This window comes from Vulpes vulpes, chromosome X (assembly GCF_048418805.1).
Source record: "Vulpes vulpes isolate BD-2025 chromosome X, VulVul3, whole genome shotgun sequence".
In the NCBI taxonomy this organism is placed as follows: Eukaryota; Metazoa; Chordata; class Mammalia; order Carnivora; family Canidae; genus Vulpes; species Vulpes vulpes.
This window is the reverse complement of record NC_132796.1, coordinates 38254699-38270576: the sequence shown is the minus strand read 5'-3', so window position 1 is coordinate 38270576 and position 15878 is coordinate 38254699. Positions and strand designations below refer to the sequence as shown.

Here is a 15878-nt window from a genome sequence, read left to right as displayed (position 1 = left end):
TCCTAGCCCCCAAGAGCATTCACTCTCTCAAATACAAAAATATACCTATAAAATAAAAGGCTCTGTTTTTTGGTATTTTTAGTTATTGTCACTAGCTGGACAGGAACACACTAGCAAGAGTTCATAGCAGTTGTGTATGTGTATGTGTCTGGGGGTAGGTAGCAGGTGCACCTCCTCTGCCCTTCCTCCTTCCAGCTCATTTCTTCCCCTTGCTGTTGTGGTGGTGACCGGGAAAGGAAGGACTAGACTCATTGAAAGTGCTTCAAGTTTAATCCACTGGTTTAGTTTCCTCCAGAAATGTCAGAAATGAGAAAACCAGCCTATGCAGCTATAACCATGCTTGAGAGTGGCAGCAGTGTGTAAGCTAAGAGGTCAGCTAATGGAAGCACTTCATTCTCTTTAGTGCTTTTCCTCTCCCATCTTCTGCTTCCCACCCCTTCTAAAGTGGAAGTGAGGCTGGCATGAAATTCTCAAGTCACCTCCCCTCACTCTTCCTTCCTTAATACATCCAATCACAGATGCTGGTTTCTTTACCCGATGCCTGCTGTGGCAGTGCTCCTTAAAGTATGGTGCCCATTTGTTGCACCGGGAATCTTCAGAAGTTTATATAACAATTTGACATTGCTATGACATCCAAGGCTGTGATCAGTGGGCTTGTAAGGTCTTATGTCTTTGTATTTATTTTAATTTCTTAGAATTAATTTTATTGTATATTGCAAAAGTATCAGTCTGAAATGATTTTGGGAAAACAGTCAAACTTGCCCTTCCTCAAAGATAGTTTGAGGGTCCTTGTCCTATCTAAATATAGGATGTCCCTTCATTCCTATTCCCCTTGTCCTTACCCTTGTGAGGTCCTTTCTCACTTTTGTGGCTGCTCTGTGCTTGAGCAGCTTACTGTGTCTGCCTGCCTCTCACACCTCATTCCAATCCATTTTTGTTTTCTTGTTTGTTTTTTAACATGACCTAAGCCAAAAGCAGATGCTCAACTGACTGAGCCACCCAGGTGCCCCTGTTTGTTTTTAATGTCCAGTGCAAAGAAGTGAATTCATTATATTCCTCCAATTTTTAGTATATGTTCTGCCAAAGTGAGTACTCATTATATTTCTCCATTTCTGGCACAATATCATCATTGACTTGTGCAAGGTGTCTCTCTGGTGTTATGTATTTTTATTTCTCATTGTTCTTGATCCTTAATCTCATTCCTTCTCCACTTTATATAGGCTTCCCTATAAATATCTCTGATGTACATTCTGGAATCTAGATGTGTCCTTGCAAAATATGTAACACTATTTGTATGTGTATTTTAAAAAATACAAATATAATTGTGTATTATAGGTAATAATTTTTAAAGATTTTATTTGAAAGAGACAAAGGGAGAGCATGAGCATGATGTGAGGAGCAGAGGGAGAAGAGGCTCCTGTGCTGAGCAGGGAGCCCCACGTGGGGCTCCATCCCAGGACTCTAGGATCATAACCTGAGCAAAAGGCAGAGGTTTAACCAACTGAGCCAGCCAGGTGACCCTAGATAATAACTTTTTCAATCAACAGTGCTTTAAGGATCTGCATTGCTGTATGTACATTTGGTGTTATGGACTGAAATATGCCCCAACACTTAGTGTGATGGCATTTGGAGATGGGGCCTTGGAAGGTAATTAGGTTTACAGATTTAGTTTAATTTATTTGAGAGAGAGAGAAAGAGAGCGCGAACAGGGGGAGAGGCAGAGAGAGAGAGGGAGAAGCAAACTCCCTGCTGAGCGAGGAGGGCCCCAGTTGCAGGGCTCCATCCCAGGCTCCTGGGATCATGACCTGAGCGGAAGGCAGCCGCTTAACCAGCTGAGCCACCCAGGGGGCCAGGTAATTAGGTTTAGAGGTGGTCATGAGGGTGGAGCCCTCATGATAAGATTAGTGTCCTTTTAAGTAAGAGACACCAGAGAGCTATCAGTCTCTTTCACTGCTGTGTGAGAACACAGTGAGAAGTCAGCAATCTGTAAGCCAAGAAGAGAACCCTCTGTGGGTAACCAAATTGGCTTAGCAGGTTTATCTTGGACTTCCGAGCCTCTAGAACTGAGAAATAAATTTCTGTTTAAACCATGCAGTCTCTGGTATTTTGTTATGGGAGCCTGAGCTAATGCATCTGGTTTATTGCTTGGTTTATTGCTTTAAGCACCGAGGTGAAATTAACATCCACCAAAGTATACTTATCCATTAAACCATATTTTGTTGCTGAGTCCATACATATAGATATCTAGGTTGCCTGCCAACTTTCCCAAAATACCATGACACCTTCTTAACACTTATTGACTGCTGTGAGAATTTTTCTGAGATACGTATCCAGGGGTGAGATTCTTGATTCTTTTTTTTTAAAGTTTTAATTTAAATTCCAGTTAGTTAGCATGCAGTGTTATGTTAGTTTCAGGTATACAATATAGTGATTCAGCACTTCCATACAACACCCAGTGCTCATCACAAGTGCCCTCCTTAATCCCCCTCACCTATTCCCCAGGCGCCCCCCTCCCCTCTGGTGGTAACCACCTGTTCTTTATAGTTAGGAGTTGGTTTCTTGATTCATGTCTCTCATTTTTCTCCTTTGCTGCTTTGTTTCTTAAATTCCACATGTGACTGAAATCATACGGTATTTGTCTTTCTCTAACTTACTTTGCTTAGCATAATACTCTCTAGTTCTGTCCATGTTATGGCAAATGGGAGATTCTTGATTCTTGAATCAAATCCCATTGCTTCCCAGAATGACCGTTTACTCTCTCATCTGAACAATATTAAGGTTTCTTTTTTCCCACCTCCTCTACAAACTTTGATATTATTCGACTTTGTTTTTTTAAATTTTTATTTAAATTCAATTTGCTGGCATATAGTATAGCACCCAGTGCTCATTCCATCACGTGCCCTCCTTAATGCCCGTCACCCAGTTACCCATTCCCCCCCACCTCCCCTTCTGTAATCCTTTGTTTCCCAGAATTAGGAGTCTCTCATGGTTTATCTTCCTCTCTCATTTCCCCCCACTCAGTTTCCGCCCTTCCCTTATGGTCCCTTTCACTATTTCTTATATTCCACATATGAGTGAAACCATATGATTATCCAGCTTTCTAATTCTTGCCATTCTGATGGCTATAAAATGGTTTTCAGTCCATCTGGACCATCGCCACCCCAGTCTTTGATTATATTTCATCTTTGCTCAAGGAGAGTTTCAGACGTATACAGTAGTTAAACGTGAGGCTTTCCATAATATAGATCTCCTTACATACTCTGCTTACTGTCCTTCCAAACTTGAACTTCTCTCTCTTTTTTTTATTAGACTAACCACTTTCTTGCCCCTCCCACTAGGCACTGTCAGCTCAGCTGCAGTGCATTACTTACTACCCTTGCCTGTCTGCTGCTGTCTGTCCTGAGCCTCTCTGCCAGGACAGGATCTGTTTACCTGCAGGACTTCAACGCTACTCCTCCAGCCTGGCTGACCAGAGCTTGAGGTCACGTGAACTTAAGTTCAGATGTAGGTTGCACTAGCTCCAGCATAACTGTGAGTGTGCTAGTCTTCCTCTCTCTACTTTGGTTTCCTCCTATGTTTTATCACCTCCATTTTTATCATTCAGATAGTTTGGTGGTGGTAATGTATATAAAGCCCTTCGTAGTCTATCTCATAGTAAGTGGTTAGAAATGGTATCTGCACTGCTTTCTAGTTCTCTATTTGTTTTACGGATCTAAATCTTAATCTCATCAGCAAGATTGTGGATTTCTTCTTCAGGGCAGGGGCTGAATCTCTCTCTCTCTCTCTCTCTCTCTTTCTTTATTTTAAAAAAGATTTTATTTATTCATGAGAGACAGAGAGAGGCAGAGACACAGGCAGAGGGAGAAGCAGGCTCCGTGTGTGGAGCCTGATGTGGGACTCGATCCCAGGACCCAGGGATCACATCCTGAACCAAAGGCAGATGCTCAACCACTGAGCCACCCAGGTGCCCCTTGGAGTGGCTGAATGTTATGCTGATTTTTAACTAGTACATTTGGCACACAGCTAGGAATATTGTAGATGCTTAAGAAACATTTGTTGGTTTGACCTGAGGTGAGTTTGTGATTGCCTGAGATTACTTGTTTAATTTTATTTATTGTTGTCTTTTTCTTTTTTTCAAAGAACAAAGGCACAACCAGTTGTAATACACAATTCAAGGCAGAATGGTATAAGAGCTGAAAGGGGGTTGGGTATGTACATGGAGTGGCCACAGGAACTCAGAGCCAGCTGAGATTTCTTTTTTCTTTTCTTTTCTTTTCTTTCTTTTCTTTTCTTTTCTTTTCTTTTCTTTTCTTTCTTTTCTTTTCTTTCTTTTCTTTTCTTTTCCTTTCTTCTTTTCTCTTTTCTTTTCTTTTCTTTTCTTTTCTTTTTTCTTTTCTTTTCTTTTCTTTTCTTTTTTCTTTTCTTTTCTTTTCTTTTCTTTTCTTTCTTTTCTTTTCTTTTCTTTTTTTTCTTTTCTCTTTTCTTTCTTTCAAGACACACACACACACAGAGGCACAGACACAGGCAGAGGGAGAAGCTGGCTCCTCACAGGGAGCCTGATGTGGGACTTGATCCTGGGATTAGTCCCTGAGCCGAAGGCAGACGCTCAACCACTGAGCCACCCAGGCGTCCTGATTATTTGGTTTCAGTGAGAGAACAGTGTTAGACAATTCTGTTACTCCACCATTCATTTTAGCCAATCCAACTTTTGCTTTGCTTTGGTGATTTGGGATTGATTTGTGGTAACCTGAATGTGTATAAGTGTCGGGGGAGCGGGAGCTTGGTAGCCGTGGTGACATTGGATTCCCTAAGGGACAGAGCCAGGCTGTGGCCCACCATCTTAACCACTGCCTCTGGCCTTCTTCTCGTAGCCTTTGAGTTGGGCTGCTCATCTGCCCAGGACAGCTGTTGGGACCTTGGCTCCCCTGGGTAGGGCTGCTCAGGCCCTTCCGGATTCTTCTAGGCTGCCTTCATTATAAGAGGAAACGAGATATTTTCTTTTCCTTTTAATATTGAGCCTTTTATATTTTTATTGAGGTATAATTGACATACTACTTTTGGGTGTACAAATGATTCTGTATTCGTATATATTGTAAAATGATTACCACAATAAGTCTAGTTAGCATCTGTCACCACACATAGATAAAATTTTTTTTTCTTGTGATGAGAACTTTTAAGATTTACTCTCTTAGCCACTTTTGAATGAACAGTACAATATAGTCACCATGTTGTACATTATATCCTAGGACTTAATTATAACTAGATATTTACATGTTTTGACCCTCTTCACTCATTCCCCCTCCCACTCGCACCCCCACCCCACCTCTGGCAACCACCAATCTGTTCCCTGTATCTATGAGCCTGTGGTTTTTTTTATGTTCTTAAGATTCTGCATGTAAGTGAGATCAGATGATATTCGTCTTTCTCTGGCTTGTTTCCCTTAGCATAATGCCCTCAGGATCCATCTATATTGTCACAAATGGCAAGATTTCATTCTTTTTTTACGGCCGAATAATACTCCACATGTGTATGTGTGCGTATCCTGAGTTCTATATCCATTGATTCATTGGTGGACACATAGGTTTTTATGTCTTAGAGGCTATTTTAAATAATGCAGTGAACATAGGGGTGCATATATTGTTTTGAGTTGTGTCTTCTTAGGATAAATACCCAGAGGAATTGCTAGATTGTGTGGTAGTTCTATTTTTAATGTTTTCAAGAACCTCTATACTGTTTTCCACAGTGGCTGCACCAATTTACATTACCACCAACAGTGCACGAGGCTTCCCTTTTCTTCACATCCTTGCCAGCATTTTGCTATTTCTTCTCCTTTTGAACAGTAGCTGTTCTAGCAGGTGTGAAGTAATACCTCATTGTGCTTTTGATTTGCATTTCCCCGATGATGAGCCATTTGTGGGTCTTCTTTAGAAAAATACCTGTTTAGATCCTCTGCCCATTTTTTCATTGTATTGTTGGTTTTTGTGTTCTTGAGGTATAGTTCTTCATATATTTTGGATATTAACCCCTTATCAGATATAAGATTGGCAAATATTTTCTCCTGTTCAGTAGGTTGCCTTGAAATTGAGGTCTTTTCAAACCTCTTCTCAGACTTCCTGACCAAGGCATTATGCTTTTGCAAAAGGCTACTGCCCTGGCTATATAGAATCCTGGCAAAATGTTAGAGCTCAAGCAACAAATTCAGGGTAATGGTTACCTTTGGAGAGGCAGGGAGGGCACAAGAGAGGTCTCATTGTCATCTTGAGTTGTTTTATCTTTTATTCAGGGCTGTGGATGGATGTTCATTCTGTGATATGATATACACAAATATTTGGATTTATTATATATTTATTTATTATTTATATTTAGCTCCTGGTGCACAGGGGCAAAGGATATTTGGAAATGGACTTGCTAGGCCATAGGGCATACACACTTCTCACTTTCCTAGGTATTGCTAGATTTCTCTTTTTTTAAAATTTAAATTCAATTAACCAACATATAGTACATCATTAGTTTCTGATGTAGTGTTCAGTAATTTCTCAGTTGTGTATAACTTCTCCCTCCTCGCAGATGACCTGGTACTTTATGTGGAAGAACCCAAAAGACTCCACCCCTAAATTGCTAGAACTCATACAGCAATTCAGCAATGAGGCAGGATATACAATCAATGCATAGAAATCCGTTGCATTTCTATACACTAACAATGAGACAGTAGAAAGAGAAATTAAGGATTCAATCCCATTTACAATTGCACCCAAAAGCGTAAGATACCTAGGAATAAACCTAACCAAAGAGTTAAAGGATCTTTCTCCAAAACTACAGAAATTGAGGGAGATGCAAAGAGATGGAGAAACATTCCATGTTCATGGATTACAGGAACAAACATTGTGAAAATGTCTATGCAACCCAGAGCAATCTACACATTCAGTGCAATCCCTGTCAAAATATCATCGACACTTTTCACAGAGCTGGAACAAATGATTCTAAAATTTGTATGGATGTCTCTTCAGAGACATCATCTCCTTTACTTTTCTGTAGCATTGCACACGAGCAGCCACATCTTTGCCAACCCTTGGTAGTATCATCCAGGCTTTTCTCTCTCTGCCCAGATCCCAGAAAAGATGGGAGAGGAGTGAGGGAAAGGAATGGCAAGGTTTTAAAATTAGGATGAGAATGTCAGCTCTGAGGAATTTTCTGTTACATTGATTTTTAACGAGGAAAAGATTTTATTTTCTGTGTTGGTGCAAATAACATTTAGGCTTATGTGGGAAAACTGTTAAATTTTTACTCCGAAGGAGAGGACTCTCCCTCCCCCCACCTCCCATTTGCGTTCTTGGCAAATAAGTAGAATAGGCTAATTAGCAAGCTAATGTTCTAAACGTTCACTTGCAGTAATAGTTATTTTTAACCGTTTTCAATAGTATGGAGCTTTGGGTTTCTTCTTGCTTTTCAAAGTTGTGAATTTGCAAAATGAATGGAATTTAAAATGTGACACCACTTTATGGATAAAGGTTGATCGTAATCGTTTGCCACTCAAATGTGCATTTTGTAATGGGAAAAATAAACGATGGGGATGTGTTGCCCTTTTTTAAAAAACCAGTAAGACACAAAGAGCAACTTCAGCCATCTTATGTGGTCTCCTGTGTTTGTAGGTGGGAAAAGAGAAGTTCCACAAATCTCAACATTGGGGCTTTTGCAACAATGTTGGCATGCTGGTGAGTGAGGACAAACCTGGAATTGGTGGAGAGCTGCTTCTCGGGCAAAAGACAAAGCCTAAATACAGTGCATTTCCTAAAGAAATGGGAAGCGATGCACCATCCTGGGTAGCTTTTGATAAGCAGGTAAGTTGCATGTTGTTGGGGAAAAAATGCAATCTTCAAATGTTACCTGTATGATATAGTAAGCATTTGAGAAAATTAAGAGTCCTTAGTGTAAATGTTAAGGCAGGTTCTTTTGAAAAGACACATTCAAGGGCACCTGGGTGGCTCAGTGGTTGGGCGTCTGCCTTTGGCTTGGGTCATGGTCCTGGGGTCTGGGGATTAAGTCTCACATCAGGCTCCCTGCGAAGAGCCTGCTTCTCCCTCTGCCTATGTCTCTGCCTCTCTCTCTGTGTTTCTCATGAATAAATGAAGTCTAAAGAAAAAAAACAAATTCAAGAAGAAAAGTATCCTGACACTCCTGTTTTTTTTTTTAATTTTTATTTATTTATGATAGTCATCAGAGAGAGAGAGAGAGAGAGAGAGAGAGAGGCAGAGACAGAGGGAGAAGCAGGCTCCATGCACCGGGAGCCTGACGTGGGATTCGATCCCGGGTCTCCAGGATCATGCCCTGGGCCAAAGGCAGGCGCTAAACCGCTGCGCCACCCAGGGATCCCGGCACTCCTGTTTTTGATCAGGCCCATTGGTTGCAGGACACCACATGTTTATCTTTCTTGGCTAATGCTTATCAACTGTTCTCTCCTCTCCTCCCCTAGACAGGATAATCTGTCCTCCTCTAGACACGTAGAGTCTGGGCAGTGTCATTTTTTTGCTTAGAGAGTTGCCATTAATGAGATCATTTTGTTTGATTTGGAATGTGCCATTAAAGAGCAACAGAAAGACATCTTCTCTTTTCTGTGTACTGATTATGGTTCCCTATCCCTGAGAACCAAAGGGTGACATGGCATGAATAGAAGTAAAGGAAAGAGGCACCATTATTAGACAAGAGCCTGAACTTGACATATATATTTGTATACCTAACACACACATATAATGACATATTGATAATTGAAAAAAGTAATCCATTTTAATCTTTTTTAAAAAATATTTTATTTATCCATTCATGAGACACACACACACACACACACACACACACACACACAGGCACAGAGACACAGGCAGAGGCAGAAGCAGGCTCCATGCAGGGAGCCCGACATGGGACTCTATCCTAGGTCTCCAGGATTATGCCCTGGGCCGAAGGCTGCGCCAAACCGCTGAGCCACCGGTGCTGCCCCATTTTAATATCTTAAAAAGGGACAAAGATCAAAGTGAAAAAACCCAGCAAGGTGACCAGTTATTTCCTGTAACACAGCAGAAGGGATATGTTGTGTTTATGAGACAACAAGTGTAATGGCCTCATGTTCTGTTCTCCGAAAACGAACCTATTAATAAATTACTTAGATTCTGTAATTAAAACATAATTCAGGACTACGGGGTACCTGGGTGTCTTAGTTGAGCATCCAACTCTTGGTTTTGGCTCAATTCGTGATCTCAGGGTCATAGGATCAAGCCCTGCATTGGGCTTTGTGCTGAGCGAGGAGTCTGCTTGGGATTCTCTCTTTCTGTGCACCTCCCCCACCTTCCAACTCGAGCGCATGCATGCTCTCTCTCAAATAAGTAAGTAAATCTTAAAAAATAATCCAGGACTAGATAAAGCATTCAAACCTTAATACCCTTAAGTTTACCAGGTGGTTTCTAGCAGCCTTAGCATGGATTAGTTGGCAATGCTTTGATTCCAATTAAAATATCTTCAAATTTGGTAGAAGTGACATATTCTGTGTCATCTGTGTTAGGGTTGATCAATTAGAGCATATTTTTTTTTTTTTGAAGCCCAGTTCCGACGCTTATGGAGATCTAACAGACTGCAGGGAAGCTTCTTTCCAGGGAAACCATAACTACTTTGAACATGGACCATTATTTCTCTCTCTTCAAAAAATTTTTTTAAAAAATTATTTTCAGTACATGGCCCAATGCTGGACCCAGAGTTCAGAAGCAATTTCTGGGCTAGCTTACTTGGATGGATCATGCATGGTTTCCTGTTAATATCAATCTTATAGGTGTTTGCACATCATCATTCTAGAATATTTAATTTGCAAGGGACAAAGAAAATATTCTATTTTTACTTCTTGTGTCAAAAAGAGGGTATTGACAATAGTTTAAACTAATCCACTACTGAATAAGTAATGTTGGAGGTGACAATATATTAAACTATTCTCTTACACTGAAAGTTGAAAATTCATTTTATTTCATGTTTTTCTCAATATTTAATATGTGCCTTTCAAACCCATTTTGCAGCCCTTTAATTACTTATAATATTATGTAGAATATTTCATGAAGTTGGAATAATTTTAGCTTCCAACTACTTGAGAAAATGAAGAGCTTGCTCATTTTAGGCCTAACTAAATGCAACATAATTCTTTCAGTTATTTTGTTGGTCAACTTCAATTAAATATTCATTGAGCTTTAAATGAGACACTAAGACTATGAAATATTTACATGCTCTGATGAGATTGTGAACTACAGACTGGGTCCTGGTTAATACCCAGAGCCAATTATAAAACGCTTTCTCCATTCGTGGTGCAAACAAAACAAGTCAACACCTGTTAATCATTTTTCCTAAAAATGAAACATCTTTAAACTCATTGCCAGTTCTCTAATAGCTTTTAAATCATAGCAGTATATCTAGGATTATGGTCTCAAACGGTACAAAATAGAAATAAAGGCAGTTCTCTGGAAAGTGTATCAAAATCTGATATTTATAATAGATGCCCCTGCTGCCCACCCAGATCCACATTTAGGGGTGGGGCACCCCCTCCCGGCCCCCACACTGGAGCATGTGCTTTGGCAAACCACTCACACCTGTGACCCTCTATGACATGTTGCTCTCGGCTGATGGACATTGCACTACCTAGAGAACCCTGGGCTGTTGCACTGGTCCCATCAGCACGAAAGGAGGCAGCAAATGGCCAACTGATTTGTCAAGGGTAAAGAGCTGAGCTGCTTCAAGGCTGGACAACTCTGTATTGTGGATTTAGGCTAATAGCCGCTTGAGTGTCTGGCCCAGACAAAAACTTTACGGGAGATTGTGTCCTTGCGTGTCTCATTCTTCTTACTTTGGGTGCTCCCCTCAGTCCTTGCAGGCTTCTCCTAGGAGTGTGCCCTTAATAAATCATACGCACCTAAGTCTCTGTTTCAGGCCCTGCTTCTATGGAGCCCAACCTAGGACCACATTCTGGATTTTATCCGTAATTTTAAAAGTGACCATAAAAATGCTCTGCCCAGGTAGACCATCAGATTACAAGCAGAGAAGATGCTATTTGCAATCACCAAAGAAGAGCCAGCATTTGTGATCCTGCATGGCCCCCACGGCAGCCATTTCTAGCTGCTTGTCTTTTATTCACTCTCCCCCTCCATTCTAACTGTGGGGTGGAACACCAGTTTTATTTTGGCAGGAGATGTGCCCACTGAAAAGGTGTTCAGCTGCCTGGGCTCCTTGCAGCTAGGGTGGCCAGGTGATTTGCTTCTGGCCTGTGATATATGGTGAAGGTTTATTGTATGAGGCTCCCGGGGGAAAGGTTCTGTTTTTTTTTTTCTTTTTCCTCTTCAGTTGATAATGTGGGTTTGTTTGTTTGTTTTGTTTTTGCCCTTTGCCCTACTTTTGTTTTTCTTTCTGGAACTAGGACCTAATTCTGCAGCAGTCTTGTGAGCACAGCAGGGCTCAAAGGAACCTGGGGCCCTGCTGGCATCTTAGAGTCACTTGTTTTAGGCTGGGCTGCCTCTCTCTGGACTTCTTGTTAAAGGAGAAAAATCAGTCTCCATTTCAGAGAGTGTCTGAACCCAGAGAGGCCTTTGGAAATGTGTGCAGGTGTTTTGGGTTGTCACAGTGACTGGGAGCAGCACCTGCTTAGGTTGAAGGGAGTGAGGGCCTTAAACTTCTGTGGTGCAGAATTTACAGGGCACCCCAAAACTTCCGTAATCAAGCAAGATTGTTTTAATGAACTCTCTTAAAAGAATGAAAATTAGGGATGCCTGGGTGGCTCAGTGGTTGAGTGTCTGCCTTTGGCTCCGGTTGTGAACCCCCGGGGGTCCCAGGATGGAGTCCTGCATCGGGCTTCTGACAGGGAAGCCTGTTTCTTCTCTCCGTGGCTCTCATGAATAAATAAATAAAATATTTAAAAAAAATCAAGATTAATGCCAACATTGATGATGAACAAAATATCAACATTTTAAATAAGGACAGAATCATTGAACTGCCATGCTGGGCCATATTGAAGGCTGAGGCAAAAGGAAAAAAATCAGTGATACTGATTCCATCTTTATTTAACATCTTGGAATTTTGATGTTTTGTTTCTCATAGGTTTGTGTTTTTTTTGTTTTGTTTTGTTTTGTTTTGCATTCATTTGGATGCTTCCAATTGCTCTGCCCTTGGGCAGTCCCCAGTCTGGAGGAGGTGCTGCTCCTCCTGAGTAAATGGGGGCCAGCTGTGTATTTTTACATCCTGCAGTGTGGGGAGGCCCCCCCCCCCAGATTGGGGAGAACATCCTCCCTAAAATGCCAGCCCTGCTGCTCTGGAGAAACACAGCCCTTCTGGCACACACTGGGAGAATTTATGCAAACGGCCATTTCGTGTGGTACTGCATCTACCTCTCCCCCCAAAGACTAGTTATTTCATCAAACTCATTTGAATACAAGCAAGCACATATTCATTCAACACCAGGTAGTTCCAGTGACCATCCCAGCACCTCCACGAGGAAGAAGCAAGCGTGCGTGATTTTTCTTACTCTAGAAATGAGGAGTCATTGGTAAGAAGTGCGGCTGGGACCAGGGTTCAGAGGCTGTGTGCTGGGAGGCTCTGGAACTAACTTGCTGTGTGGCTGTGGCTTTAGTCACTTTCCCTCTCGGAGTCTGTTACCTGGACCTCAGCTGGCTGATCAAAGGATATGCTTTGACCTTTTACCTCTAGCAGTTTATGATTCAGACTGTAGTCTTAGCATATGATCTTTAGTCTGTGACTAAAGGCAAATTCCGCTTGTTCATCCTAGAACTGAGACCAGACCCTGGATCTCCTGGACTGGGATTCTTTCTAATTGTGCCAGGTACCTACAGTACTAATTGATACTTGGCATTTAGTAGTTTATGATATGCTGCTGTTATTATATATAATCTATCATTAGCCGCTTTTATAAAAAGACTAGTTAGAAATACCCAAATAACTGAATGTTTTTATATGACTTTTATCTGGATGTTAAGTACCATTTGCATTGACTCTATAATTATGCTCTCATTTCTTTTCATTTGGCAGTGGCTCCTAGTTAGCCTAATTTGTTTCCTATTTTGCAAATGACTCTGTTACAGTAAATGGCAGGATAAAGGTTGATCCTATGGGGTATATGCATGCATTTAAAACTATTATTTCATTTTTTCCCATCTTTTGTAAACATAATTACAATCAGAGCTACTGGCCACAGAATTAGAATTTTTTTTTCAGAATTAGAATTTTAATAACTTTGTATTCATTTACATTGGGTTTGTGGTAAGCTGATTATGTAGTACTCTGTGAATCTTTATGCTTTGGACAATATAAACATACATTTTTAAAACATAATTTGATCTCTTGGGTCACCTTGATTTTTTTTAAGAGTTTAAAGATTTTTATTTATATTTTATTGATGTGTAGTTGACATACTAAGTTTTGTTAGTTTCAGGTTGACAGCATAGTGATTCAACAGTTACATATATTAGGCAGTGATCACCATAATAAATGTAGCTACCATCTGTCACCATACAGAATGTTATAATATTATTAATGATGTTGTACATTGCATCCCTGTGTCTTATTTATTTTATAACTGGGAGTTCATACCTTTTAACCCATATTCTTTATTTTGCCCATCCCTCTACCCCACCCCTCCTCTCTGGCAACCCACCAGAATGTTCTTTGTATCTATGAGTGTATTTCTGTTTTGTATTGTTTGTTCATGTGTTTTGTTTTTTATTTTTTGTTTTGTTTTTGATTCCACATATAAATGAAGTCATGTAATAATTGTCTTTCTCTGACTTATTTCACTTGGCATAATGCCCTCTAGGTTCATCCATGTTGTTGCAGATAGCAAGATCTCCTCCTTTTGTATGGCTGAGTAGTATTTCAGTGTATATATACACAGCATCTTCTTCATCCATTCATCCATTGGTAGATACTCAAGTTGCTTCCATATCTTGACTATTCTGAATAATGCTGCATTGAACATAGGGGCGCATATATCTTTTTAAATTAGCGTTTTTATTTTCTTCAGATTAATATGTCGGAGTGGAATTGCTGGAGCATATGGTAGTTCTATTTTTAATTTTATGAGACTCCTCCGTGTTTTTTTCATAGTGGCTGTACCATTTTGCACACCCACCAATGGTGCACAAGGATTCCCTTTTCTCCACTTGCTCACTGGCACTCCTAATGTGGGACTTGATCATAGGACCCTGGAATCACGACCTGAGCCAAAGGCAGACACTCAACCACTGACCACCCAGGCGCCCCTGAAGTGATTATCTCATTGTGGTTTTGATTGGTGTCTCCCTGATGATTAGTTAAATTGAGGATTTTTTTCATTTGTCTGTTGGCCATCTCTATGTCTTCTTTGGAGAAGTCTATTCAGGTCCTCTACCCATTTTTACATTGGATTATTTTTTATGTTAAGTTATCTGATTTTTTTTTTTTTGTACTTTGGATGTTAACCCCTTATCAATTACATTATTTGCAAATATCTTCTCTCATTCGGTAGTTTGCCTTTTTGTTTTGTCAGTGGTTTCCTTCACTATGCAAAAGCTTTTTAGTTTTATGTGATTCTATTTATTTTTGCTTTTGTTGCCTTTGCCTGAGGAAACTCATTCAAAAAAATGTTGCCCAGGCTGATGCCTAAGATTACTGCCTATGTTTTTTTCTAGGAGTTTTATGGTTTCTTGTCTCACATTTAAGTCTTTTGTTTACTTTGTTTTGTTATTCTTTCTCAAGATTGCTTTGGCTATTCAGGGTCTTTTGTGGTTCCAAACATATTTTAGGATTATTCTATTTTTGTGAAAAATGTATGATTGGTATTTTAATAGGGATTGCATTGAATCTCTAGATTGCTTTGGGTAGTATGGACATTTAACAATATTTATTCTTCTAATCCATGCCATAGTATGTCTTTCCATTTATTTGTGTCATCTTAATTTTCTTTCATCAGTCTCTTACAGTTTTTAGGCTATAGGTCTTTTACCTCCTAGGTTAAATTTATTCCTAAGTATTTTTCTTTTTTTAAAATTAAGCTTTTAATTTTAATTCCAGTATAGTTTTGACATACAGTGGTATATTCATTTCAGGTGTACAATGTAGTGATTCAACAATTCTATATATTACTCAGGGCTCATCATGAGGAGTGTGCTTTTTTTTTTTTTTTAAGTAGGCTCCATGCCCACTTTGGAGTGGCATTTTGCCCAGTGTGGGGCTTGAACTCATGACTCTGAGATCAAGACCTGAGCTGAGATCAAGAGTCAGATACTTAACCGACCAAGCCACCCAGGCGCCCCATAATGAGTGTACTCTTTAATCTCCATCACCTAGTTCATCTATTCCCCCACCCCCCCTTCCCTCTGGTAATAATCTGTTCTCTGTAATTAAGAGTTTGCTTCCTTTTTTTTTTTTTCTCTTTCTCTTTTCCTTTGCTCATTTGTTTTATTTCTTGAATTCCACATATGAGTGAAATCATAGGGTATTTGTCTTTCTCTGACTTATTTCACTTAACATTATATTCTCTAGCTCCATCCATGTCATTGCAGGTATTTTTTTCTTTTTGATGCAATTATAACTGGGACTGTTTTCTAAATTTCTCTTTCTGGTAGTTCATTATTAGGGTACAGAATGTAACAGATTTCTATGTATTTTATATCCTGCAACTTTACTGAATTATTAGTTGTAATAGTTTTTTTGGTGGAATATTTAGGGTTTTCTATGTAAAGTAATATGTCATCTGTAAATAGTAGCAGTTTTAATTCTTCCTTTCCAATTTGTTTGCCTTTTCTTTCTTTTTCTTGCCCAATTGCTCCAGCTAGGATTTCCAATACTCTGCTGAATAGAAGATGTGAGAGTGA

General features: G+C 39.9%; 1 protein-coding gene across 2 annotated transcripts in view; it reads left to right on the top strand.

Annotated features, from left to right (window-relative positions):
• EFHC2 (EF-hand domain containing 2) overlaps nucleotides 1–15878 on the top strand; it is a 203199-nt gene that overhangs the window by 24726 nt on the left and 162595 nt on the right. For both annotated transcript variants that reach the window (XM_072744937.1, XM_026012247.2), the window contains exon 2: nucleotides 7650–7838. In XM_072744937.1, coding sequence (XP_072601038.1) covers nucleotides 7650–7838 — 189 coding nt within the window. The remainder of the gene's footprint in view (nucleotides 1–7649; nucleotides 7839–15878) is intronic.